We start from the raw sequence: 25,658 nt of genomic DNA on the forward strand, positions 1-25,658 counted from the left end.
GGGGAGTTGGTGTCCCCTTGAATGCTGAGACCACTCACGCCTGCCCAAGGCCAGGTGTAATCAGCGAGAGGCCCCACTTTCTCAGTTTGGGGCTCAGGGAAGGCTCCCCAGAGAAAGCCACGTTTAATGGGCGATCTGGAGGGTGATGTGAGATGAGGGAGTTTCGGGCTGAGGGCACAGCCTGGGCAGAGGCCTGGGGTGAGAGGGTCCTGAACACGCGGTCAGCTAATCTGGGATTCCTCCGGGGTCTGGCAGATCAGAGGGACGGGCCCTGGGGAGGGCCGGGTCTGGCAGAGTGGGGCAGAGCATTAACTAGCTGGAATTTCTGGCACCAGACTCTTCTGGGGGCTGCAGCAGGCGGACCTCTCCATGCTGACCATGCCCAGCCCCATCCCAAAGGGTAGGGGCACCCGGCAATGTCTGGAGAATTTTTGTCACCATGAGGGGGAGGTGCCACCGGCCAGGGGCGCCGCTCAAGATCCTAAATACACAGGACCTCCCGTTACACAGAACAGTCCGGCCTCAAGGCACACAGCAGAGAGGTGGGGAGACCCGGGTTAGGGGGCCGTGTGGAGTCACAGCCTCTACTGCCTGGCCCTGGGTGAGGTGACTTAAGCTCTCAGGACTCGAGGTGAGTGCAGAGGGCAGAGAAGGACCCGGATCCACAAAGCTGTCGCTGGCATCTGGCTTTGCTATTTACCAGCTGTGTGACTTTGGGCCAGTTACTTAACCTCTCTGAAAATGGGAGCAAGCATAGGACCCACCTTACAAAGGGGGACATATGAGTATAAAATGGCCAATGTGGATAAAGCACTTAGAACAGGACTTGGTACCCAGGACATGCACAACAGGTCTGATCAAGATGACCTGTTGGTGAAGCAGAGCGGGTACTGCGGGGAGGGCAGGGAGGGGCTTGGCAGGTCATGCAGGGACTCGTGGGCCTCTGAGAGGACTTGGCCTTGACCCCAAGGGTGGCAGGAGCCCTGGAGGGCTGTGTGGGCAGAGGAGGGACAGAATAGCACAGCAGCAGGCCAGACCCAGGTTCCCACAACCACCCAGTGAGTGACAGACGCATTCTCTGGGCCTGAACTTGCTGCGCTGGGATCGTACAACTTCTGATCCACGATTTGAACCCACACCTGTCCGCCGTCGTGGCGTCAGGAATAGTACACACAGGTGACCTCATCACAGTGGCCTCACTATGCCTGGGACGGCTCTGGGGGCATTCGAGGTCGTAGGTGGAGGGCTGGGGGTGGCTGGAAAGCCAGCAGTAGGGAAGAGCCAGGTGGTGGCCTGAGCTGAGTCCCCTTCCATTGTCTTGGGGACTTTTCTGATCTCTGAGGGGGCACATGGGGCTCCTAGGCCTGGCTTGTGCCCCCCTCCTCTCCTCCCTCTGGGTGCCGTCAAGCGGACACTCCCTGCAGCCTGACTGTCCCCATCGCCCCTCTGGGCTGTCACAGTGGGCATTTAATCGGGGCCTTGGGTGCATGGAGTGTGTTTCGTGGAACTGTGGCCAAGTGTGGAGCTTAAGTAAAGCCACATGCGGGCATTCTGTGCAGGTCTTCTCAGAGCATTTCATTCACTTGCCTGCATCCGGGGCTTTCCAGAGCGTGTCTGCCCCCAGGGTCCTAGGGGTTTCGGGGACAGATAAAGGAACCCCTGCCTTAACCCAAGGGAAGCTGCATGGTGCGATTTCAGGCAGAGTCCTGGCTGAGGATCAGAGCCCCCTCCTCCTCCTCCTCCTCCCAGGACCTGGGCTTGGAGAACAAGGCTGGCATCCTGCCGTTCTCTCTGGAGGTGGCCCAGTGGGGATGCCAACTCCCAGCAGCCAAATGAGGAGCTCCGGATGACGCTGCCTGGGGTCAGCGCGGGCGGGGTGGGGCTGGGCCGGCCGGGTGAACAGCCTAGAGGCAGGATTCCCGAACGGATGGTGTGCCTTCCTCTCTGGGGGTTCTGCCCAGAGTTTAGCTCAGGAGAGAAACCTGTGACCCGCTCCCTGGAGTGGAGGGTCACAGCGGGAGGCGGCACAGTGGCTCTGCTCTTCCGAAGGTAAACAGACGCAGCTGGCCTGGCTTCCTGCTTCCCCTGGGACCAGCTGCCAGGCCGAGCAGAGGCCCAGCCCCTTTCAGGGGGCCTCCAGCACCCCCTCGGGCTCTCCTGCCCCCCACCCCCGACCTCTCTCAGCATCTCTGGCTGGGCTGGCCCTGGGGACCTGTCACCTCACCCTCACCCCATGCATCCCTGATGGGCGCGGTCTAGCGAGGCAGGGGGAATGGAGGTAGCGCGGGGCCGGCCGCTCCTGGGCCACAGCCTGCGCTGCAGCCTCGTTATAATTATTGTTGTCGATATTGTCAGTGAGACGGGGAAACGGGGGCAGAATTGAGAAAGCGGAGGAAATGCATCGTTTTCAGGACATCTTGACTTTGGACATCTTGTCCCCCTGCCACTGTCCCCACATCACCCGCCTCTGCTACCGGAGCTGTCCCTGCGGCCACCATCGGGAGGAGCTCCTCAGACACGTGGAGGATGGTTTCCTGCCCCAAGAGCTGCCCCCTCGTCCCTTCCTTGCCCGGGGACAAGCGCCCACCTGGCTGCGTCGCCCTGATTCTCTGGGGCACCAGCTGTATAAGTCTCCAAGGCAGGGCCGGTCCCCGGGGGAGACAGGAGCGGAGACGGCCCGCCGGGTGGGGCCACAGCCCAGGTAAAGGTGAGGAGCCCGGGCCTGCTGGAGAAGGGGGCTGAGGAGTTCAGATCTGGTGAAGGAGGCAGGAGGGAGCCACGGCGGGGGCTTGTTTTGGTTCTAATTGTGGTAAAACTCACGTCACGGAATTTACCATTGTAGCCACGAAGGGCACACAGAGTTCAGTGGCTTTAAGCACATTCACACAGTCACGCAGCCCATCCTCACCCTCCGTCTCCAGAACTTTCCATCTTCCCAAACTGAAGCTCTGTCCCCACGAAACACTAAGCCCCCACCGCCTCCCCAGCCCGTGGCCCCACCATCCGCTCTCTGTCTCTGTGAACGTGGCTCCTCTGGGGGCCTCCCAGGAGTCTGTCCTGTGTCTGGCTTATGTCCCTGAGCAGTATCCTCAAGGCCCACCCACGTTGTAGCAGGTGTCAGAATGTCCTTCTTGTTAATATTCCAATGTGTGCATGGACCACATTGTGTGTATTCCTCCATCTGTGGAGGGACACGTGGGTTGTTTCCACCTTTTGGCCATTGTGGGTAATGCTGCTGTGATCAGCAGTGTACACCTATCTAGTCCAGTCCCTGCTTTCCGTTCCTTTGGGTACAGACTTAGGAGTGGGATTGCTGGGTCACAAGGTAACTCAGTTTTTTTTTTTGAAGAACTGCCTGTCTTCTCCAGCGGCTGGTTCCCTTTTCCATTCCTACCAGCAGTGCATGAGGATTCCAGTCCCTCCACGTTCTCACCAACACTTGATATTTTTTGTTTGTGCAAGAGATGAATGGCTCCAGGAGCTGGGGCCTGGGGGACCAGTGGGGGTGTCCGGGCGCTCAGGACAAGGTTGCTGAAAAGTCAGAGGGGGTTTGGAGGTCCCCAGGCTGAGCTCAGTAGCGGGGTTCCTCTCCAAGTCACCTCTGGCTTAAAGCAGACTGTCTCCCACCCTCACTCCCAGCTCTGAGGATGTCCTGCTACTTCCGCACCCGATGGCAGAGTTCAGGGAGGAGATCTGAGGGCGCTCGCTGACAGCGCTCCTCCCGCTACCTGGCATGTGCCTGTGCCATGCCCACGGTGCCCACGCCATGGGGGGGAGCTGCTGGGGACAGTGCGGGGGCCCGGGCTGGGCCGGGGCCTTGGCTGGACCAGAGTCTGGGGGCGTCTGGAGCAGCTGAACGGCAGGAGAGGCCAGTGGGGGCTGAAGGGACCTTGATGGCTGCAGGCACTGGCTTCTGTGCCCGCATTCATGGCGCTGTAGTGCGCCGCCGTGTGCACTGCCCTGGGAAGCCCGAGGGGAGGGGGTGGAACCCACGGGGGTCAGGGCGCATCCCTACTGGGGCCCAGGGGTGGAGCCCCGACTGAGGGCGGGGCTGGGGGAGGCCTAGGAGGCCTTGTCTCAAAGGTGTGGTGGGGCTTCTCCTGCAGCCCCAGAGAGGCCTTGGTGCTGACGCCGGGCACCCTCCCCGGGGCCAGGCGCTGGGCCTCGCCGCCGTTGATCTGGGCCCCAGGTGAGCGCCTAGTTGCCGTGGCCGCCCAGGAGCGGAAGCCCAGGTTCCACACCAGCCTGGCGCATGGGGAGGCTGGGTGCAGATGGCTCAGGGATGCAGAGCTAGGGCCAGCTCCTGCCTGGGCCGTTGTGGACGAGGGCTGCAGCCAGGAGCCTGGGAGCAGAGGGTGGCATTCAGTGCGGAGTGCACCTGTGCCAAGTCTGAGGGGATGCTCCTGGCTGCGCGTAGTTGGGTGCGTTTGTGAGTGTGCACGTGTGTGAGCCGCTGTGTGCACTTGGGAGTGTGTAAAGGGATGTTTTTGGGAGAAGGAGCTCAGTGGTTAGGAAGCCTGCTGCGTTGGACTGCCTGGGTTCAAATCCGGCTTCTGCTACTTAGGGGAGCCCCGGTGGGCTGACCTCGCCCTGCCTCCAAGCCCTTTCATTGTGGGTTCATGCATCCACAAATATCTCCTGAGCACCTACTGTGTGCTAGGCAGTGTTCCAGGCATGGGGGTGTCTCCCAGCAGTGACCAAAAATAGGCACGAATTCCTGCTCTGTCTGGCCAGGCCAACACTAAAGTCAAAGAAAGTATACAGTATGGCCAGTGGTGAGAAGCGCTGCGTGTGCGTACGTGGGGAGGGGCTGCAGTTTTAGACTGAGAGGCCTCCCTGAGGAGGGTTAGGAGTTGGAGGTGAGGAGTGAGTTTTTGGGGGTAGGGGTGGGGAAGGGAAAGAGCCTCCTGGGCAGAGGGAAGAGCCTGTGCAAAGGCCCTGGGGCAGCACCAGGTCAGCCTGTGGAAGGAAGAGCCTGTGGCTGGAGCAGAGTGAGAGGCACAGAGAGGGAGAAGAGGAGGGGAGGGAGGAGATGGTGGGTCTTGCGAGGCCTGCAAGGCTGGGATGGGGTATCTTGGGCTTCCACCCTGGGGGTCCGTTTGAAGCAGCTTCCTCTGGCTGCTGTGTGGATGAGAATAGCCTTTACCCCAAGGCATTGTTATAGGAATCATACAAATTAATATGTGTAAAGTGATAGTACAGGTTCTGCTGCATACTAAACATGCATTGAATACTGAGTTACTACTACCCGTCATGGCCGTGTGCGTCTTGGGGTGTGTCTGAGCTGGAGCTGAACCGGGCGGCTGGTAGTGAGTTAGTTGTGAAAGAATTTCTCCAAAGCTATTTAAAAAACGCTGCTGGGTGTTGGAAAGCCCTGCTGGGCTCCTGCTTTCTGGCTGGGTCAGGCTCTTTTGTGCACCAGATGTTATCCAGATGTCATCTGGGGTCACTCTGAGATTTGGCGCCTGCCTCTCTCCCATGACCTGCACCCTCCCCGCCATGTCTGCAAATTCCCAGGGCCTGCGCTCTCAGGGCTGCTTCTTGGCCGGAGTTCCTGCCCCTCAAACCCTTGATCTCAGCCGCCTCTGGGGCCAGCCCTTTGGGGGAAACAGTTGCTGTTTTCTTGCCTCCCCCAAACCACCTGCACACAATCTTTGTATTGATACCTGACTGCCCAAAGCCAGCCCCCCAGCCCCCCGCAAGACGTGGCACTTCTCCTGAGACTCTGCCTCGAGGGTTTTAACGCTGTGCTCGCACTTGCAGCGAGCTTCTGTAGGATGTTTTTTGACAAAAATTCTGCCACCCAAAGGAAAAGTTTGCACGCTCCTTGCACAACCCAGTAGTTTATGGCCAGCTTAGAGTGCAGAGAGGAGGATGCCCAAGGCCGATCAACGGCAGCGAGCAGCTTCTGGGGCTCTTGAAGACTCGGAGGCAGGTAGGGGCATCCCAGTATTGGCTGCGGGAAGCCGAGGCAGGGGGAGAGAGGAGCTGGCACAGAGCCGGAGGACGGGCTGAGCGGCTTGGAAAGAGCAGCAACCCAGTCTTACCACGAGGCCGACTCCTGGGAAATCAGGCAAGACCCGCTTCGGATAAAATCTGCTGTGGATTCTTCCGGCAGCCCCTGTAATAATCACCAATGTTTTCTTGGGGTGTGGCTAGTCAGAGCTCAGAGTTCGAAGCTGTTGCAATCAAGCCTTGCACGGGACAGGGGTGGTAAGAACCTCCCTGGGCAGGGCGTGTTGGAAACATGCATGACACTCAAGCCTGGAATGGAGAACGGGGTCATGCTGACCTTGACCGCAGTTCAGCACTTCTGTGACAAGGACCAAATTGTGCCTAAGTCTGTTCTGTAAGTCTTGCTTGGTCTCTGTGTAACTCACTGTACCACTGGGTGTCCGCTTGACTAGTAACCTGACCCCGGGAATGGACTTTGAAGAGCATATTGTCCAGTGTTCCTTAACCGTTTCTGAATCACAGGCTCATTTGGGGATCTAACTGAATCTAGAGACCACTTCTGACCCACGCCCCCAAATAGATTAACCCGCATGGTATTTTAGATAGTTCTGTGGTGTCATGGTTGCCCAGTCCAGGTTAAGAATCTCTGAATGTAGGTCGGCTGTCTCATTTTACCCGAGAGGAAGCGGTCGCAGGAGACTTGCTCAGAGTTCCACAGAGAATCTGTGACGGAGTTGGGCGTCAGTCCAATGTAACAGTAACTGTAGAACTGGATGCAGACCTCGGTTCCATCCCTTGCCAGCAAGACCGGTAATTGCCCCATGCCTCAGTTTCCTCATCTGCAAAACTGAGATAAAAATAATAGTTGTTGTATTTGTTAAAAAGTGAGACAAGCTGATTCCTCAGCTTGCAAATTTCTAGCTTAATTGGAAGGTTGAACCAAAGAATCCCGCCACCTAGTGGTTCTGTGGTGAATAAAATGGAATGAGTGGCCCTGACACATGCGCTGCCCAGGCTGGCGTCTCAAGTCTGTGTGGTTATTGTCAGGGCATAGTGGCTGCTTGTGTCTGAGCACCGTGTGTCTTCTTCCCAAGACAGTGTGTTTGGACATTGTATCTGTTTGCCTTTGCTGTGTAACAAACTACGCTAAAATGTGCTGGCTTCAAACAATGGTCACTTATTAGCTCTTGATTCTGTGGGTTGGAATTGGGGCTGAGTTTAGCTGGGTGTTGTTTTTTTTTTGCTGACCTTGCTTAGGGCCACTCCCAGGACTGCAGTTAGCCGGTGGCTTGGCCGGGGCTCAGCCGTCTGGGAGGCTTCATGCACACATCTGCAGGCTGCTTTGCTGCAAGGGGCAGGGTGGTGAGAGGTGCTAGGGATTCGACCTGCTGCCCTGGGCTTTGGAGATGAGGAAGGGGCCTCGAGCCAAGGAATGTGGGTGCCCCTAGAAGCTGGGAATGGCCCTCAGTTGAGAGCCAGCCAGGAAACGGGGACCTTAGTCCTATGACCGAGAAGAACTGAAATCTGCCGGCAACCCTAGTGAGCAAGGAAATAAATCTTTCCCCGGACCCTCCAGAAAGGAGCTCCAGAAAGATGCCTTCCAGCCACACAGGTGAGCCCTGCATGGGGCTTCTGAGCTCCAGGCCTGGAGGCTGTACATTTGGGTTGTTTAAGCTGCCAGGTGTGTAGGGACTTGTCATGGCGGTCACAGGAAAGTAATATCTCCCTTTCCCCAGGACAATAGTTTCACGGCCACCTGTTGAAGGTGGTAGGTCCCTCTGTGAGTGGCTGAGGGTCCACGTGGATGGTGAGTGGCTGCCATGGGCACATGAGGGTTTTCCCGGAGGTCTGGAGGTTGGGTGAGGCCTGCCCTGCCTCCGCCAGTCTCTGCTGCTTCTCCACAAAGCTTTGGTGTGCAGAGCCCACGGGTATACTTGGGAAACTGAGGCCCAGAACGGGGCACCACAGGAGGGGTCCAGGTGGCTGTGGTGGTTACCCCGCCCCCACAGACTGAGGCCCCAGAGAGAGCAGGACGTGCATGCTCTGTCCCTGCTCTATGGGAACGCTTCACCAGCCAGGAGCAGGTGGCCACATACTGTGGTCCCGAGGGGCTGAGCTTCATGTTGCCTTGTCTGCCCTGTGCTGGGGGCACAGGGGGTGAGGGTCCTCGTGCTGGTGGAGAGGAGCTCCTGCCCTGGGTCCCCTGCCCCTAGAGGGTAGGAGCCTGCTCAGTGCCAGGTGACTGGGGAGCAGGGGGGCTGGGGAAGGGCCCTGGGCCCCACCTGTCACTGCCCCTCTCATGCTCCCAGCCCCGCCATCCACGGTGGTCCTATGGGTGGGGTGGGCATCTCAAAGGTGTGGGCTCAGGGATGGAGCTGGGAGGGCATGGTGGGGGTCTGTTCTGCAGCCAAAGGGGGTCCCCTCCCAGCACTGTCTCCGTGGAGTCCTCAAAAGAATGGGAGTCGCATAAAAGCCACAGGGGGCTCCCAGCTGGGACCCTCCAGACCCCGTGACTTTCGGCTTCAGAGATGGATGGATACCCTCAACTCTGATGGAAGAGCTGCCCCTGAACCAGGTGAGCTGGTGGAAGTGGGGTGCGGTTCCTGGGCCCAGGGTCTGGGGGGAAGGGATGGGGGCCCGGCCAAGCTTGTGTTGACTTGCTTTGCCTCCGTATGCACACCACGCCTTCAGGTGGGCATACAGGTGTGTGGGTAAATGCTGTCACACAGGCAAGGGCACCTAGCACAGACATGCACAGATTGAACACCTACGGGGTGCCAGCCACTTTCCAAGCCCCCCACTGTGCGCCCATTGACTGTGATGGCTGTCTTCACTTTACAGATGAGGAACTTGAGGCCCCAGGGGTGCAGGCAACTTGCTGGGTCCCACCAGCTGGGCAGGGGTGGGGTTGGGATCCGACCGCAGGCGGCTGGGTGTGCTCTAGACACCAGGGACGCAGAGGGGAGCTGCCGCTGACCTCCAGGGCCGGGGTGCTGATGGCAGTCAGGGAGGTCAGTAAGGAAGGAGGTGGGAGGTATGCGGTAGGTCCCTGAATTCATGCAAAGCCAAAGGAGAAGGAGAGGGGGTGTGCATGGTTCCTTCACCCACAGGGCCAGAGGAGGCCTTTCTGGGGAGGAGACTTGGAAGAAGAGGTCTGGAGGAGAATTCCTTCTTCTCCGGGCAACTGTCGGTTTTGCCCTTGAGGCCTCTGACGGACTGGACGAGGCCCACTCACGGTGTGGCCGCTTTACTCCACGGCAACTGGCTCACGGTGCGGCCCACATCTGCCAAGAGCCTTTCCAGCGACGCTTAGGCCAAGCACCGTGCTGGGCTGAATGATGGCGCACTGGTGGGCACCAGCCTTCACGCCCCCCCTGCCGCCCACTCCGGCTGGGGGGGCGCCCGCCGAGGATGGGTCCTCTCGGCCTCAGGCTAGGATCCCGGGGTGTCTCCAAAGCTGAGGAAGCCCCCTCACTCTGGCCACTGGAGGAAGAAGACTCCGGCAGTCCCCAGGCAGCAAGTCCCACGCAGCGGGAATAAACTCAGCTGCTCTCCTGTGGGAACTGCCTCATCCCTCCGAGGCAGGGGGAGGTGGGGGGAGCCCGGGACGGCAGGGAAGTCATCAAGGGTGCCCATGAAAGGAAATCCTGAAAGTGATGCTTGGGAGACCGGTTTCCTCACTTCTCTGCTCTGAAACCAACTTGATGTGGCACGTGGGGGGAAACTGAGGCAAGGAGGGTGACTCTCTCAAAACCTCTCAGCCCAGGTGCCCTGGAGCTAGGACCCTGCGCCCCTGCATGTCTTTTCTGGCCACGCTCTCCCCCATCCTCGCCTGGGATTGGCTGCACACCCAGCCCCCAGCCACTACATCCTCTTTCTGGCCACAGCAATTCGTTCAGGAGTGGACATATAACGCACTCAGAGCCAAGGAGCGGTAAGAAAACTTACCGACAATTCTGGGGAAGCACGCTTGTTTTTTATTTCTTTCCTTTCTTTAGGGCAACTGGAAGAGACCCCCAGTCTGGCCCTAGTCGGTGTGGTTGAGGGTTGGAGAAACGGCAAGGCTTGTTCGTGGACGACAGGGTTGGGGCTGGGGCTGTAGCTGCTGTGCGGAGCCAGCACATCAAGTGCAGGCATATGTGACGGCAGAGGGAAGGCACCTTGGTGAGGGCATTTGAGCCCCTGGATCAAACCTTACCTGAAGCTGTCTACTTTCAGTTATGTGAGCCCATATTTATTGTGATGATGAAGATAATACTATGTGACATTATGTAGCCCTTACTACTTGCCAGACCCTTGTTCTAACCCCTTGACATGTATTGACCTATTTAATTTTCCCAACCACCCTCAGATATAGGTACTATTACTCTCCCATTGTACAGATGAGAAAACTGATGCATAGACAGGTTAAGCAACTTCCCCAAGGCCGCAGAGCTGGGGTGGGCAGAGCCAGGATGCCTGGACCCCTCTTCCTGTGTGAGATCTCACCTCCTGTTTCTGTTGTTTACACCCAAGGAGCCCTGACTGATTCTAGGGGGTGCCAGGGGATTACAACAGGAGACAGGATGTTAGAGTCACTCCTTCACTGCCTGGAACCCCTTTAGTGGGTCCCTGGGGCCCTGCATGATGCGGGCCCCGCTGTCAGCTCCCACTGCTGTCCCTGCCTCACTCAGCTCCAGGCCTACGGGCCTCCTCTCAGTTCCTCCAAATCACCAAACTTATTCCTGCCTCAGGGCCTTTGCCCTGCTATTCCCTCTGCCTAAAATGCCCTTCCTCTACTTCTGGTTAACCGAGCCATGTCTTCAGGAAAAGGGGCCCCACCCATCCTTGCCCTGACCCAGTCTAGGTCAGTAGAGCCCAGAATTCATGAACACAAGCCCTGCAGGCAGTTGGCCTGTGTTCAAATTCCATTCCATCCCTTCCTTGCTGTGTGACCTTGGGTCATTACCTGACCTCTCTGTGCCTCAGTTCCATTATCTGTAAAATGGGCTGAAATCATATCTGTCTCACAGGTTAGGGTGAGAAATAAAGGAGGCTATTATGTTAAAGTGATTAGAACAGTTAGACACTCGTTAGTCATTCAGGCAGTAAATAATAATGATAGTTATTACCATCATTATATTATATGTTATATACAATAACCATTATGATGTATATTAAATTAATAGTGTATATTATATACATGATAATAATAATTAGATAGTATATAATATTATATATTATATATCTGGTATATTCTTCTTCTTCTTCTTAGATACTTTTCTGTGACCACCTGGTGATTTTGTGTTTATTAAAACAGCAAATGTTGCAATCCATGAGATACAGTGTTTTCTGTTGACAAGTGTAAATAATATTCATACATCAACTATAGTGCTGAGTTTGAATACTATCTTTAAAATGGAAGCTTTTTCTTTTTCTTTTATGCCTTCAGCTTTCTTGCAGTATGATCGATGAATAAAATGTAAGTCATATTTAAAGTGCACAAAACGTATTCTTTTAGAATTGTTCTTTGCTTTAACACTAAAGAATGAATAAAAAATATAAGGGTGCACAGCAGAACAAAAAGGCATCTGACAGTATGGGAGAATATATTTGTAAATGACAGATCCAACAAGGGGTTAACATCCAAAGTATATAAAGAACTCACATGCCTCAACACCCAAAAAGCAAATAAATGATTAAAAAATGTGTGGAGGATATGAACAGACAATTCTCCAAAGAAATTCAGATGGCCAACAGGCACATGAAAAGATGCTCCACATCGCTAATTCTCAGGGAAATGCAAATTAAAACCACAATGAGATATCACCTCACACCTGTTAGGATGGCCAACATAGAAAAGACAAGGAACAACAAATGCTGGTGAGGATGTGGAGAAAGGGGAACCCTCCTACACTGCTGGTGGGAATGTAAACTAGTTCAACCATTGTGGAAAGCAGTATGGAGGTTCCTCAAAAAAATAAAAATAGAAATACTGTTTGACCCGGGAATTCCCCTCCTAGGAATTTAGCCAAAGAAAACAACCTCTCAGATTAAAAAAGACATATGCACCCCTATGTTTATCGCAGCTCTATTTACAATAGCCAAGATATGGAAGCAACCTAAATGTCCATCAGTAGATGAATGGATAAAGAAGATGTGGTACATATACACAATGGAATATTATCCAGCCATAAGAAAGAAACAAATCCTACCATTTGCAACAACATGGATGGAGCTAGAGGGTATTATGCTCAGTGAAATAAGCCAGGCGGAGAAAGACAAGTACCAAATGATTTCACTCATATGTGGAATATAACAAAGAAGCAAAACTGAAGGAACAAAATAGCAGCAGACTCACAGACTCCAAGAAGGGACTAGCAGTTACCAAAAGGGAGGGGTGGGGAGGGCAGGTGGGTAGGGAGGGAGAAGGGGATTGAGGGGTATCATGATTGGTGCACATGGTGTGTGGGGCTCATGGGGAAGACAGTGTAGCTCAGAGAAGGCAAATAGTGACTCTCTGGCATCTTACCACACTGATGGGCAGTGACTGCAATGGGGTGTGGGGGGGATTCGATAATAAGGGGGAATGTAATAACCACATTGTTTTTCTTGTGAAACCTTCATAAGAGTGTATATCAATTGTACCTTAATAAAAAAAAATGAATATAAGGGTGCATCAGTGGTACGACTTAGTGGCTGTTTGCTGATATTTCAGTTTTGTTAAAATTCACTTAGTTCCTGGACGATTTCTACTTAGAAGATTATTATATCAGCATTTATCAAATTTGCACCGTCTGTATTTCTTCTATGGCCACTCATTTGTTTCATTGCGTGATTCTTGATGAAGATGGATTTATTTCACAGGTGGTGAACATGCCTGGAACGCGCCTATTGAGCGAACCCACGTAGGAGGGTGCAGTTCCGCGGCGCGCACACCAGGTGCCGCTGTTCCCAAATCCAGGCCTCCTCGGAATCCCTCAAATCCGCCCCGGCTCGGGGTCTGGGGTTCCCAGCACAGGACGTGGCCTCAGGCTGGTCCCCGCCTCGAGGCCCCCATCCTGCCCCTGCTGTCTGTTCACCCTGGGGTCCACGCGTGGGGTCTTCCCTGCAAGCAGTTGACTGTCCCTCCACCTCCTTCCAGGGGTCCCCGGATATATCCATGCTGATCCTTACCTCTGAGCCTTCGTATGTGCTGTTCCCTCTGCCTGGAATACCTTCCATGCCCGTTTAGTGATGCCCACCCAGAGATCTCATCCTGAAGTTCAAGATTTGGCTTCACTTTCTCCTGGGGGCAAGTTACATAACTGTCTGTGTGGGTTTCCTCTGAGAGAGGGTATGTCCAGGGCAAGTGGTTAGAAAATCTGAGAGGCACTGGGGAGCCACAGAAGGTGTTTGAGCAGGAGGGTGTCCTCACATGTAAGGACAGAAGTGGCCTCCTCGCTTGGGCCCCCTCTGATCTTTCTAGAAGGCTCTTAGGGAGTTAGAATGAGAGATTCTAGCTTTGGCCAGCTTAGACCCCTCCCCCCTTCTTGGGCCCCCAGGGGCTAGGCCAGCAGGACCCCCTCCTGGTGGGGCTGGTGACTCCCCAGTGCCCCCCCACCGAGTCTGAGCCAGCCTGCAGCACCTGCTCTCTGGGCAGAGGCCAGGTGGGCGGCCAGCGCAGCAGGGAAAGCCACGAGCTACTGTCTGGGGGCTGGGGTGTCACCTCTACGGAAGCGCCGGTGACTCCCTGCACCGCGGAGGGCTTTGGAGGCCTCACGCGGCTGCTGCGGCCCACACAGGACCCACGCCGGGGGAGCAGCGGCCCGGGAGGTGAGGCCCGCGTGCAGTAGAGGCCGGCCGGGCCGGCCAGCGTCCAGGGGGCAGGGGCCTCTCCGCCCCTCTCGGCTCCTCTCTCTGCCCCTCCGGGCAGGGTCCCTTCCCTCTCTTTGTCTCCATCCGAGTCCTCCCCCCCATCTGTGTCCCTCTCCCTGCCTTCGGTCTTACTGTCCCCTTCTGGGTCTCTGGCTCTCTTTGGGCTGCTCTGCGGGGCTCTCACCCCGTGTGTGCGTCCCCGCCTCTGTCACCCCTGGGATGAGGCGGGAACACGGGAAGGGGGCGTGCCTGGGAAAGGGGCCAAGAGGGCTGGCTGGGGAGGGGGTCCGGGGCCAGGCCCCGAGGGGCTGAGGCCTCAGAGCCTGACGCTGTCATCCTTTTTGGGGGGCCCCTCCTACAGCAGCCACCTTCCCTCGGCAGCCCGCCTTCCCGCTTCTCTCCTTGCCCTGTGTTGTCGCCAGGCTCCTGACCTCCTCTGCTGTCTCTCTGCTCTGCGTGGGGGTGGGGGCCCCCCATCCAGTCCCTGTTGCCCACACGGGGCAGCTGTGAAAGGCTGACGTCCGACCAGCTGTCGCGTGTCAGCACTGATGGAATGAAAAGCAGAGGGTCCATGCAAACTCGGGAAAGGATCCAGTGGCTTCGGTCCTAGTGGGTGGCAGGGGTGCGGGTGGGGCTCGAGGTCTTAGAAGATGGCTCAGAGGGACAGGGAGGGTCTGCTGTTGTGTGGCTAGGGGCCTGGCTGTCCGGGAGGGCTGGGTTTGTCCCTGGGGAGCCCGACTGCGTTCTAGGGGGGCCCAGCTGCCGTACAGACCCCCAGACATTTGTGCTTGAGGTCCGAGCATTGTGGGGTCTGACTACTGTGGGGATCCAGTTGTAAAGATCTGGGGTCGTTGGAGTTTGGCACAACTGCTCTGAGCGTTCAGTGGCCGAGGAGGACGGACACGAGCGCTTGCTGCCGACAGTGACACGGACCTCAGACTGTTGGCTGGCGTCTCGTGTGAGTGAGATGCTGCCTTGGTGGGTGAGTGGCGATCATCTCTTCCTCCTTCTGCCTGCCTCCACCTCTGCTTCCCTCTCCACCCGTCCTGCGTTTTCTGTTTCTTTCTCTCTCTCTTGATCTCCTTTCTGTCTCTCTGCAGGGTGGAAATCCCTGGTTCACTTGGAACAAACAGTGGGGTGTTTGTGTCTCAGAGGCCACTCCCTGCTAGGGCCAGGCCTGTTCCCCAAACTTCCAGTCTGAGATGCAGGGGATTGGGGCAGGGGTTGGGGGTTTAGGGACTCTGTCCTGGGTGAGCAGAGAGGGTTATGGGCATTGAGAGAGGGGGCCAGCCATGCAAGTATTGGAATGGATGAGGGTTTCAGGCAGAGGGCACAGCTGTGCAAAGGTCCTGGGGCAGGACTGGACCTGGTGTGTGGGAGGAACAAGAAGGAGACCCGTGCGGCTGGAGCAGAGTGAGCAATGGGGAGAGGGAGGTTGGGAGGGCAGAGAGGGGACAGGCAGATGGTGAGGGGCGTGGTGGACTGTGGGAGGACTTTGGCTTTGACCCTGAGCGAGGTGGGAGCCAGTGGGACTGGATGCATGTGGGGGTCTGCAGACATGCTAGCCATGCTCCGGGTGGGGCTGCCAGTTCCATGGTTCACCACATTTTGTCCCCCCAATTTTTTATTGTGGTAAAATACACATAACATAAAATTTGCGTCTTAACAATCTGAATGTACAATTCAGTGGCATCAAATAAACCGTAATGCTGTGCAGCCATCCTCACCCTCCATCTCCAGAAATTCCCATCTCCCCAGACTGAAACTCCATTCCCTGAGATACTAACCCCCCACTGCCTCCCCAGTCCCTGTCCCCACCACCCACTTTCTGTCTCTGGGGACGGGGCTCCTCTGGTGACCTCCTAGGAGTGGGATCGGACAGGGTCTGTCCTTTGGGTCTGGCTTATGTCCCTGAGCACAGTGTCCTCGAGGCCCACCCACACTGTAGCAGGTGTCAGGGTGTCCTTCCTTTTCACAGCTGAGTAATATTCCAGGCGTGGATAGGCCACATTGTGTGTGTCCATTCACCAGCTGATGGACACTTAAGTGGCTTCTGCATTTTAGCTGTCATGAATTGGGCTGCCGTGAACATGGGTGTGCGAGTATCTCTTCGAGACCCTGCCTGGAGTTCTTTGGGGTAGATACCTAGAAGTCGAGTTGCTGGGTCATAGGGTAATTCACATTCAGTTTTTCTGCAGAGCCTCAGACTGCTTTCTGCAGTGGCTGCTCCATTTTCCATTCCCCCCAACAGTACACACGGGTTCCCATTTCTCCACATCCTTGCCAACGTTTGGGTGTTTTCTGCCCTTTTGATAGCAGCCTTCCTAGCGGCTGGGAGGTGATGTTTCCTTGTGGTTTTGACTGGTATTTCCCTCAGGATGGGTTGAGCATCTTTTCATGTGGCCATTTTTCTACCTAACTGGGAGAAATGACTATTCAAGCCTGGTCTTTGTAAGTCAGGCCAGGAGGTGGGCACTTCCCCAAAGGCAGGGCTTCCCCACCGCATGTCACTGACCGCTGGGGCTGGATAATCCTCTGTCCTGGGCGTTCTAGGGAGCTGCACCGCACACCTGGTCCCCACCCACTCCATGCCCTCCGCTCGTCATGACAAACATATGTCCCCAGATATTGACAGACACCCCCTGGGTTCAGAGCCACTGCCTTGAAACTGGAGGGTGGGCGTCTCACTCATGCCTTCAAGTATTTATCAATCACCTACTCTGTGCTCGGCCCTGGGGTGGGGAGCTGCTGGGGAGAAGAAACACAGGCCCGGCCCTCACGGGAGAAAGAGAGTTTAGTCAATTAATTACTAGTGAATAGGCGAAGGTACATCGATAGTAAATGCTACGCGGCAGAAGCACACGGTGTTCAGCAAGTGCACAGGGGAGGCACCGGTCTGTCCTGGGAGGTCAGGGAGGGCTTCTCAGAGGAGGAGTGGCAATCAAAGGATGGGAACATGGAAACTAGGGGAAGGGAGGAGGAGCATCCAGGCAGCAGGGCCGCACGGGCAGAGGCCCCACAGCGTCTGGGCGGTTGGAAGGCCAGGGTGCTTGGAGCACGGAGGGGACAGGCTCCATCCGGACTGTGCGGGGGCCCCGTGGGTGGGGCAAGGGAGTGTGGTGTTGATCTGTGTAGGGTTTGAAGCTGGAAAGTGGCACAATCTGATTTGTGAGGTGGAAAGATCCCTCCGGCAGATTGTGTCTGTGAAATGCTCAGCTCTGTAAAGGGCGGGCACCCGAAAAGGGCTTGGATGACGCCAGTGGGTACTTCCGGGACCCAGAGATGCCACAGGCCCAGTTTCTGACCCCAGGATCCTCTGGGGCACAGCTCTGGCCCGTCTCTGGGATCCATGGCATATCCTGGGCTTGGGGTGGGGTGCCCCTGTTTCATGTGCAGTTCTGGAGATGGCAGAGGGACAGCCTCCCCTGGGGGTTGGGCAGGGCTCCTGGCCCATTTCACAGAAGGGAGACTGAGGCCCAGGGCTCCACGTGGTCACCAAGTGCTGAGCCAGGAGCCTTCAGGCCCTGCTGCGCCTCTGGCTCTATCTCAGGGCTTGAGGTAGGCGGCTCTGGGGTCCAGCTGTCCAGGTGCCAGACCCACCTGTGACGGGCTGTGTGACCTTGGGCAAGACACTGTACCTCTCTGAGCTTCCGTGGCAAAGAAGTAGAGACCCTGTCTCCTGGGAAGTTATGGGACTACATTGTTCATATTCCTTCACTCAACAAAGAGTTAGGAAGCACCCACTGGGTGCCAGGTGCTGTTTTAAGCCCTGGGGACATAGAGGGAGCAGACCCTGTCCACAGGCTGGGGTTCTAGTGGCAGAGACAGACATGAAGCGAATGAGTTAGTTTGTAGCTAAAAAGTATGGGAATGGTGTGTGAATAAATCCAAAGCTGGACAAGAAGGAGAGAAAATGACCACGGGGTGTGTGCCCACCTCCAGGCTTCAAGCTCCCGCCAGGCAGCTGCCTGGGTACCCCTGAGCTGGTCTCCTCTTGTTTTGGAGGTTCTGGGTTGAGCTGGGGAGAGGGGTCCCGTCTGCAGGGGCCAAGGGCCTAAGGTTCCTGAGATGAATTTTGCTCCGTGTGAGTTTCAGGAGGTAAGACGTGGTGGGACATGGCCCTGCCGGGATCAGACCCTCGATGCCCTGGGGCCTCCTGGAAGCTCACGGTGGTGGTTCAGGAATGGGACGCTGACTACGTTTGGGGACTAAGCTTGTGCCTGGGTTGCTTACCAGCCCAGGCAACGCTCTTGAACCCATTTGACTGTTGAAAAGACCGAGTCTCAGAGACCAGCCGGCGCTTGTCTACGGTCATGCGATGTGCCATCGGTGCAGCAGGGCTGGATGGCTCCAGGCACCCGGCCCGCATCACCCCCCGCCCCCCGCCGGGCCCTTCCTGCCCATCAGCCTGCTCCTGGCCCTGGGGACTCTCGCTGGCCTTGGGGGTTGGGCACAGAGGTACCAAGGGCAGATTCCGGCCTCTCCATGGGCCCCAGGAGGGGTCCAAGGGCAGTGGAGGGCCCTCTGCACTCCCAGAATGCCTTGCATTTTCCCCTTGAAATCTGAGATCTTTCAGAGGGTTCTCGGTTTTAGAAGTTGGTTTCACCGGAGGCTTTCATGAGGCAAGGGTTTGCTCACAGTGAGAGCACAGGGCCCGCAGGCTGCGCCGGGTTCCCTGAACCCGTGAGAGTGTAGTGTCCCGGGACTACATACCCTTTCTGAGGAAAGGGCTGGGCTGTACCAGGGCCTGTGGGAACAGCCTCTCCGGCCCCGGGTCATTCTGAGTCCGAGGAGGGTCACTCTTCATGTCAAATCCACGAATCTGGGCAGAGAGGGGTGAAGAAGCCAGAGGGAAGGACCAACAGAAGTAGTTTCCTACCCCCTGCTTGCATACCTCCTGTGACAGGGAACTCATTATCTTTCAAGGCACCTTTGCTGGGTTATTAGTGAGTTGTACTTCATAGAACATTCTTTCAGCTGCTGGCCCCAAGCTGCTCAGCCCTCTGGGACCACACAGAGCACACCCCCAATTTGCCAATTGAATATTTACCAAATATTCATTCCCCCTATATTTATCAGAGATCTGTGGTCATAGTGATGGTGGAAATCTTTTCCAGTAGAAGCTCCTGGCCTAGTTGAGAGGGGACAATCTGGTGGGCTTCCTGTAGGAGGTTGCAGGAAACATCTAAAGCTAAGTTCTGCAGGATGAGTAAGATTTGGCTGGGGAACAGGTAAGGGAAGAGGAAGAATGTTTTAGGTAAAAGGAGAAGCATGTGGAGGGGAGAGAATAACTGTTCAGGAAATAAAAGAGGTTCTGAGTGGCTGGAATAGTGTGTCTGAGGGGGGATTTCAGGGCTGCTGAGGCCAGAATAGAGAGATGTCAGGAGCCGTGATCCAGGTGGGAGGGAAGGGACACCATTATTCCTCAAACAGGGCATGAGTTTCAATGTCATTTCACATCACCTGGCTGCTTTACCAGGAAGCAATTTACACCTCCACGTTCCAGGTACACGAGTGCCCGTCTCACCACATCCTTGCTAGCATGAGATTTTATCGTTTTTAAATCTTTGCCAATTTGAGCCAGGAAAAAACTGGTATCTCACTGTGTCAACGAAAACAAATGAGCATTTCTGTTTTAAGGGATGGGGGTGAACAGTTTTTCCAAAAGTGTGTTGGCCACACAAATGCCACCTCTTGCTTGTAAGTCTTACACCCACTGGAGAGTCTGTGGTCATTTCTAGCTCCCCTCAGCCCGGAGCGAAGGGAAAGCTTGTGGGCTGCCCTCCGGCCACGTGGGTGGGGAATTTGTGAGGCAGCCTACCTTTTCTCCTTTGATTCATTTTTTTTCCACTTTTTTTTTTGTCCTTTAACAATTTTAAATTGTTTTCTCCTCTGTTGGTGGCTGAGTCCTGAGGTGACTGTAGCTTTGTTCTCCTGTAGGCATTTTTGGGCTCAAAGAAAAGGGTTACTGATTACCAAGAAGGTGTTCCTTGGAGTCCACCCAGATACATCAGGAGCCTTGTGCACACAACTTACTATTTAATTCTCAAAATGTCTGTGTGTGGCCAGGACCCCCGTAAAACCCATTTTACAGGTGAGGAATCTGTTTTTGTTTCATAACCTTCTGTTCTTGTTTTATGACCATTATTCATTCCTTTATCTTTTTGAATCACTCATTCTGTTCACCCTAAAAGTCTTTGAAGATGGCACCAATAATCTCAATTTCCTCTGATGTAAATTGTTTCAGGTCATGAAGTGGGTATGAATATCTCTTTGGGATATTATTTCCTGGTCAGTCTCCCGACAGTCTGTGCTCTTGACCTCATACGTTCGGGAGACCTGCCCTCGCACGGATGGGGCACCCTTGTCACTGGGCACTTCTTCTTTGGTCTGTAGTTCAATGTTGTATTTTCCTGTCATTTTTGTGTTTGCGGAGGAATGGGTAGGCCTCAGGGTGTATTTGATCCATGGTCTTGAAAGGAAGTCCAATTTCATCATCTGTCAACTGATACAATTGTGTTGCTTGGTCTCTGAGGGTTCTCATAGGTATTTTCAACACACATAACCGCAGGAGCCAGGCAGCAGAAGCCAAGCAGGAGAGGGTCTAACACCACCACCGCCGCCAGAGAGTAGCCGTGTGGGTCACTTACTATTATTACGTACCAGCTCTCAGTGTGATCTCATTTACTCTTTATGTAACCAACAAACTGAGATGACTATTATCCTCATTTTAGATGAGACCGTGGACGCTTGTAGAGGTCACGTGACTTGCCCAAACACGCCCGGCTAGGAAGGAGAATTTGAACCCTAGTGGCTTCAGCTCTTACCTCTGTCCATTCATCGCATCACCCCAGTCCTGCCCCCTCCTTAGCTCTGTGTTTTCAGGAATTTTTCCCTCTGTGGACACACCAACCTCTACCCTTCAAAGGTGCAAATGAACTCAGAACTATTCCTCTGTGGAAGAATCAGAAAAAGCCGGGAAGGTTGAACCTGGTGTGTTGGGAAAGGTGGGGGCTCCGGAGCGTGCTGGATTCTGGCTGTGCTGATGCAGGAAGGTCACAAGCCCTCTCGGATCCTGTCTTTTCATCTGTCAAATGAGGATAATGATGGAACTTTTCTCTCTGAGTGGCGGTGAGCACAAAGGGAGACATTGCTCGTGCCTGGCCCATAGTAGATATGCACTAAACATTATTGCATTCCTTGGAGGAAAGTGGACCAGATGAGGGGTGGTGGAATGTGACTGCCAATCCATCAAATCCTCCAGTGGGAGGAGAAGGTCTCCAGGGGCACACAGAGAGAAAGAATTTTAACAGACAAAGGTCCAGTGAAGGTGGATTTTAGCTCCATTCCAGGAGCACTCACCCAGGCTGAGAGCAGCTGACTTTGGAGTGAATGAGCTCCCCGTCACTCAGGGCAACCAAGAGGAGCTTTGATTGCTGCTGGTCAGGGGGGCTGCAGAGGCTGATGGGGCTCGGGAGGGGTTGGTCTGGGCCATCTCTGAGGGAGACCCTCATCCGGTTCCCTCATCCCCACCGCAGGCACTCACGCTGGCTCACCATGTCACCGCCCTTCCTTAGCGCTTCCCTCTGCGACCACAGGAAGGCCCGGCCCAGCCCTGGCTGCGTCTTCTCTAAATAAAGTCAGGTGGCTGAACTATCTGCGGCCCCATCTCCCCTTGGGTTCCTGCGGAGGTGTGGGAGCTGGTGTTTAGGGGGGACCCAGGCCAAGCCACACGCAGGCAGGGGGCCTCACAGGGACGCTAGCCCTCGTGTAGCTCACCGGCTTGGCGTGAGAGCCGCCTGCCCCTCCTCTGTCCGACTACCAGCCTTCACTCAGCTTCTTCGTTAGGCATCCCTGGTTTAGACGGGCCCTTTGGGGACGCCTGGGCCGTGTCCCCTCCCTTTCCAGCCCAGCTGCCCCTGGCCCAGCCATCTCCGGGCTTGCTGCCACCCCCATCCATCTCCCCCAGAGCCAGGGTAGTGCCTTCTGGACGCTGGCTTCAGGGCCTTAGAATGTGCCATTGACCTGGGTGCTCAGCAGCTCTCGGGCTCCTGTGAGCACCCTTGAAGCTGGAATGGGGTCAGCACCCTGTCTGAGGCCCCGGGATGGGCCCAGGTGGGCAGCAGAAGGAGGTTCCGGCCCCTGGGGCAAAGGACCTTAGCAGGGAATCTGTTCTCTTGTCCCCGGTGGGGCGATGAGCGATCTGGGCAGTGGGAGACCCAGGCCCGGCCCTTTATGGGGGAGAGAGGACCCCTTAGGGCTTACTGTGCCCCCCTCTCAGGGCCTCCACCCCTGAAGCATTACTTCATCTGCTTATTTGTTCATTCACTCACATTTCACTCATGCTTTGATTTTTTCAAATACTCACGCATTTATCGGTTCGTCCCCCAAACATGCACACGCTCGTTGGTTTATTCCTAAGAACATCCACGACGGAGGGGGTCTGGGGAGGCGCCAGCCCTGTTAGCAGGGGTCTAAGATGCTCACACTTTCATAAGCCTCCCCAGAGGTTTTTAAGCTCTGGATAAATGGGATTTTTGAGGACTACTCCTCTGGACTGGCGGTGGATTTGGGGGGACAGGGAAGGAGGCTTGTTGGGGCCCAGGTGGGCCGGAGATCCTAGGCTTGGGGCCAGGGCTACGGGGAGGTGGGGAGGGGTCCGTGCAAGTGTGGAAGGGGTACCTGGGGGGGCGTGAGGAGAGTGGGCCAGGGGAGGACGCCAGGAGTGTCAATCATCGGCTCTGGGCCAGTCAGTGGTGGCGCTCGCCACACTGGGAGGACAGGATGCGGGGGTTGGGGGGGGTGGCGTTGGGGGGGGAGATTACTTTGGGGATCTCCAGGCATCCCTGGGCCAGCCGCTCATGGTCTTCTGTAGGCAGGGCCATCGCACTCCCGAGGATATGGTGGCCTCAGGTGTCCCACAGGGGGCAGTGAACTTGAGCCCTGCAGCAGGGGTCTGTGAGTTGATCGGGCTGCCCACACAACGCCCAGATGGCACCAGCAGACAGGTGCAAATCTAGGGCTCCCCACCTGGCCTCTGCGGACCTGGGCGCACCACCTGCATGCTGCCCCAGCCTGTGGATGTGGGGCATCTCAGGGCGGGAGACCCCCAGGGACCAGCAGTTCCCCGCGGGGGGGCCCGGGCCCTGGAGTCTCTCTAGGAATTTGGATTCCTTGCTGACTTAGGTGACCGCAGGGCACCACAAGGCTTTCCCGCCACACGCCCAGCCGGGCCCGCCAGACACGGCAGCGCCTCCGAGCCGCGAGCGGGCCCCGGGGGTGGCGGAACGGAGCCGCACCTCCGACAAACTGGCTTCAGATCCTGGTCCCGCTTATGGACAGGTGGTCACAGTTCAGATGGGCAATGGCTTGGCCGCGCTGAACTGCAAGGGCGCCCGTCCTTCCTTCTAGGCACCTTCCCTTCGGGTCTCCGAGCACCTCTCCCTGGAGCGCAGGCTGAACCGAGCCCTTGGCCTGTCTGCTGACCTCCTCAGGGGTAAGAACGCAGGCAGGAGCCTCCCTCCCCCCGGGGGGCAGTGCCAGTCCCCGGCCTCCAGCCCAGGGCCCCTGCACCCGCGGTCCTGCCCACTGGGGATGCAGGGGCCTCCTGCCTCCTGGCTCAGACTTGCCCCCTGTTGCCAGGTGCCCCATGGACCTGCGTCTCCCGGGCCTGCCCGCGGAGCCTCAGGGTCCCGGGAAGGACCTGCGGGCAGCGCGCGGCCAGGGCGCCGCTGGGCGTCGGCAGCGGGAGTTCGTGCCCGCCGAGAGGAAGGACGCCGCCTACTGGCAGAAGCGGAGGGAGAACAACGCGGCGGCCCGGAGGTCCCGGGAGAAGCGGCGGCTCGGCGACGCGGCCCTGGGGCGCAGGCTGGCGGCCCTGCTGGAGGAGAACGCCCGGCTCCGGGCCGAGCTCTGCGCGCTCCGCCCGCGCTGCGGCCCCCCGCCCCCGCCCCCGCCGGCCGCGCTGCAGGGGGAGCCCCCCTGGGCCGGAGCCCCCCAGCCTGGGGCCGGGCCTCCCCCTTCTCTGCGTGGCCCCCACGGCTGCCTCCTGAGGCCGTGCTCCCTGGACGCTGGGCTGCCGGGGTGCGGGGGCTGCCTGGTGGCTCGCGGGTGGGTCGGCCTGGCCACTTGGCCCGGGTCCCTCCAGGACCCCGTCCCCGCTGTCCCCAGGAGAACGGACATGGCCTTGCAGCCTGCCCCCCCAGCTGCCTTCTTCAGCTGTCACCTCGTGGGTGGGCGTGGGGGGCCCAGGCCCTGCTGGGGTCTGTGGCCACATGTGTCCCCTGATTACCAAGCTTCAGGGCCCTCAGGTGTGCTGGGGACGCCCACTGCTGATCCCATGTGGCTGCCTCCCAGGGTGGCCTGTCCTGAGCCAGGGAATGGTCCCGAGGGTCTGACTCAGGACACCCTGCCCCATAAACGGCGCACCCCATCCCCAGCCTTGGGTGGGGTACCTCTACGGGGGGAGGCTGGCCGGGGTGCCCTCTGAGGGCTTCCCTGGGGCAGGGACAGCCTGAAGGGGGATGGCTGGGACTCGGTGTGCGTTTGTCTGGGGGGAGATGAGCGGCTTGGGTTTGAAACGGCCCCCATAAGCTGGGCAAGGTTTGTGGGAAGCTGGGGCAGGGACCCTGACTGGGGGTTCACTTCTCAGTGTCTAGGCCTCTAGGACGAGGGAATAGGGTTCCATCTGGGATCATACCAGGGCTCCCATCCTGCCTAAAACAGTTACTTTTCTTCCTTCCTTCTATCCACCCATCCACCCATCCACTCAGCCATCTATCTACCCACCCACCAACCCACCCATCCATTCATCCATCCACCCACCCATCCAACTATTCATTCATTTATTTGTGTAGCCACTCATTCATGTGCTCATTTGGTCATCATTCATTCATTCTCCCACTCATTCATTTATTTACAATTCCCTTGCCCCCTCACCCACCCACTCATGGTCCTTGGACTCTCCCTCTGTGCTCACCTTGGTGACAAGTGTGTGGCCACCCTGCCGACTCCAGGGCTCCTATTTTGGAGGTGAAGGTCTGGGTTTGGGGGCAGACACTCCGAAGGAGGAGGTAACACCTCGGGATATTGGAATTCTCATTTCTGGGGGTCTCCTTGGGGGCCTGCTTACCCCCCAGTTTGGGGGTCAGTGTCACCCAGCTGGGATGGCTGCCTCTGTGTCTCGGTCAGGGCCCTGAGCCACTGGAACAGGTCAGCAGTGGGTGCAGCTGGGGGGCGGTCAGTTCCTCTTGCTCCCTGGCTGCTCACTGCCCCTGACGACCTCTCAGCCCCAACACACACACTCCCAGCTGGGCAGGAGGGGGTGCACTCTGTGAGGGGGGGTCTCCAAGGACCCTGGAGACCGGGGCTTGTCAAAGCCTCTCTCCTCAGTGTTCCACTGAGGCCTGTCTTTTAAAAATACCATTTCAGAGCTTTTATTAAGTCCTGGATGAAAAGACCCCAACTCCTATTGTAGGGAGAACTGTGGGAGCAGGGGGTCTCCTGCCAGCTGATGCAGCCAATGGGGCCCCAGATGCCCTGGCCACGCAGGGCATGGGCCTCAGGCATCCCCCCTCACCCCACCGGGCTCAGGGGCTGGGCTAGTTCTCAGCCACCCAGCCTGTCTCTCCCCAACACAGCTGGGAGGGGGTAGACGGGCCTGCAGAGGAGCCGAACCCAATGCAGAGGTGTGGCTGGTCCTCTAATGCAGCCCTGGCTCTGACTGAGGAATGTTAAAAAATGCTCAAGAGAGAGGGAAGGAGGCGGTGGGTGCTGTGCAGAGTCCTGCGGCTGGAGACGTAGGTGGCTTTGTGCTTCCTCATGGTGATGCCCCCTGGCTGGTGTGTCCAGAGGTGCCCAAGGTATCC

General features: G+C 56.8%; 1 protein-coding gene across 2 annotated transcripts; it reads left to right on the plus strand.

The window, feature by feature from the left end:
- The first annotated feature begins 13,681 nt into the window (after nucleotides 1-13,681).
- Nucleotides 13,682-24,294, plus strand: NFILZ (NFIL3 like basic leucine zipper). Of its 2 annotated transcripts, XM_036890834.2 has the most exons (3): nucleotides 13,682-13,749; nucleotides 23,203-23,287; nucleotides 23,434-24,294. In XM_036890834.2, the coding sequence occupies exon 3, from the start codon at nucleotides 23,441-23,443 to the stop codon at nucleotides 24,278-24,280; it is 840 nt and encodes a 279-aa protein (XP_036746729.2). In that variant the 5' UTR covers nucleotides 13,682-13,749; nucleotides 23,203-23,287; nucleotides 23,434-23,440; the 3' UTR covers nucleotides 24,281-24,294. The 2 variants fall into 2 exon arrangements, with proteins under 2 accessions (XP_036746729.2, XP_036746731.2); XM_036890836.2 differs by having other exon boundaries at nucleotides 23,203-24,294.
- Nucleotides 24,295-25,658: the final 1,364 nt, after the last annotated feature.

Source organism: Manis pentadactyla, chromosome 12 (assembly GCF_030020395.1).
Source record: "Manis pentadactyla isolate mManPen7 chromosome 12, mManPen7.hap1, whole genome shotgun sequence".
Taxonomy (NCBI): Eukaryota; Metazoa; Chordata; class Mammalia; order Pholidota; family Manidae; genus Manis; species Manis pentadactyla.

What these genes read in the sequence shown, in the direction of transcription:
- NFILZ (XM_036890836.2), top strand. Translation starts at nt 23,441, where the DNA reads ATGGACCTGCGTCTCCCGGGCCTGCCCGCGGAGCCTCAGGGTCCCGGG.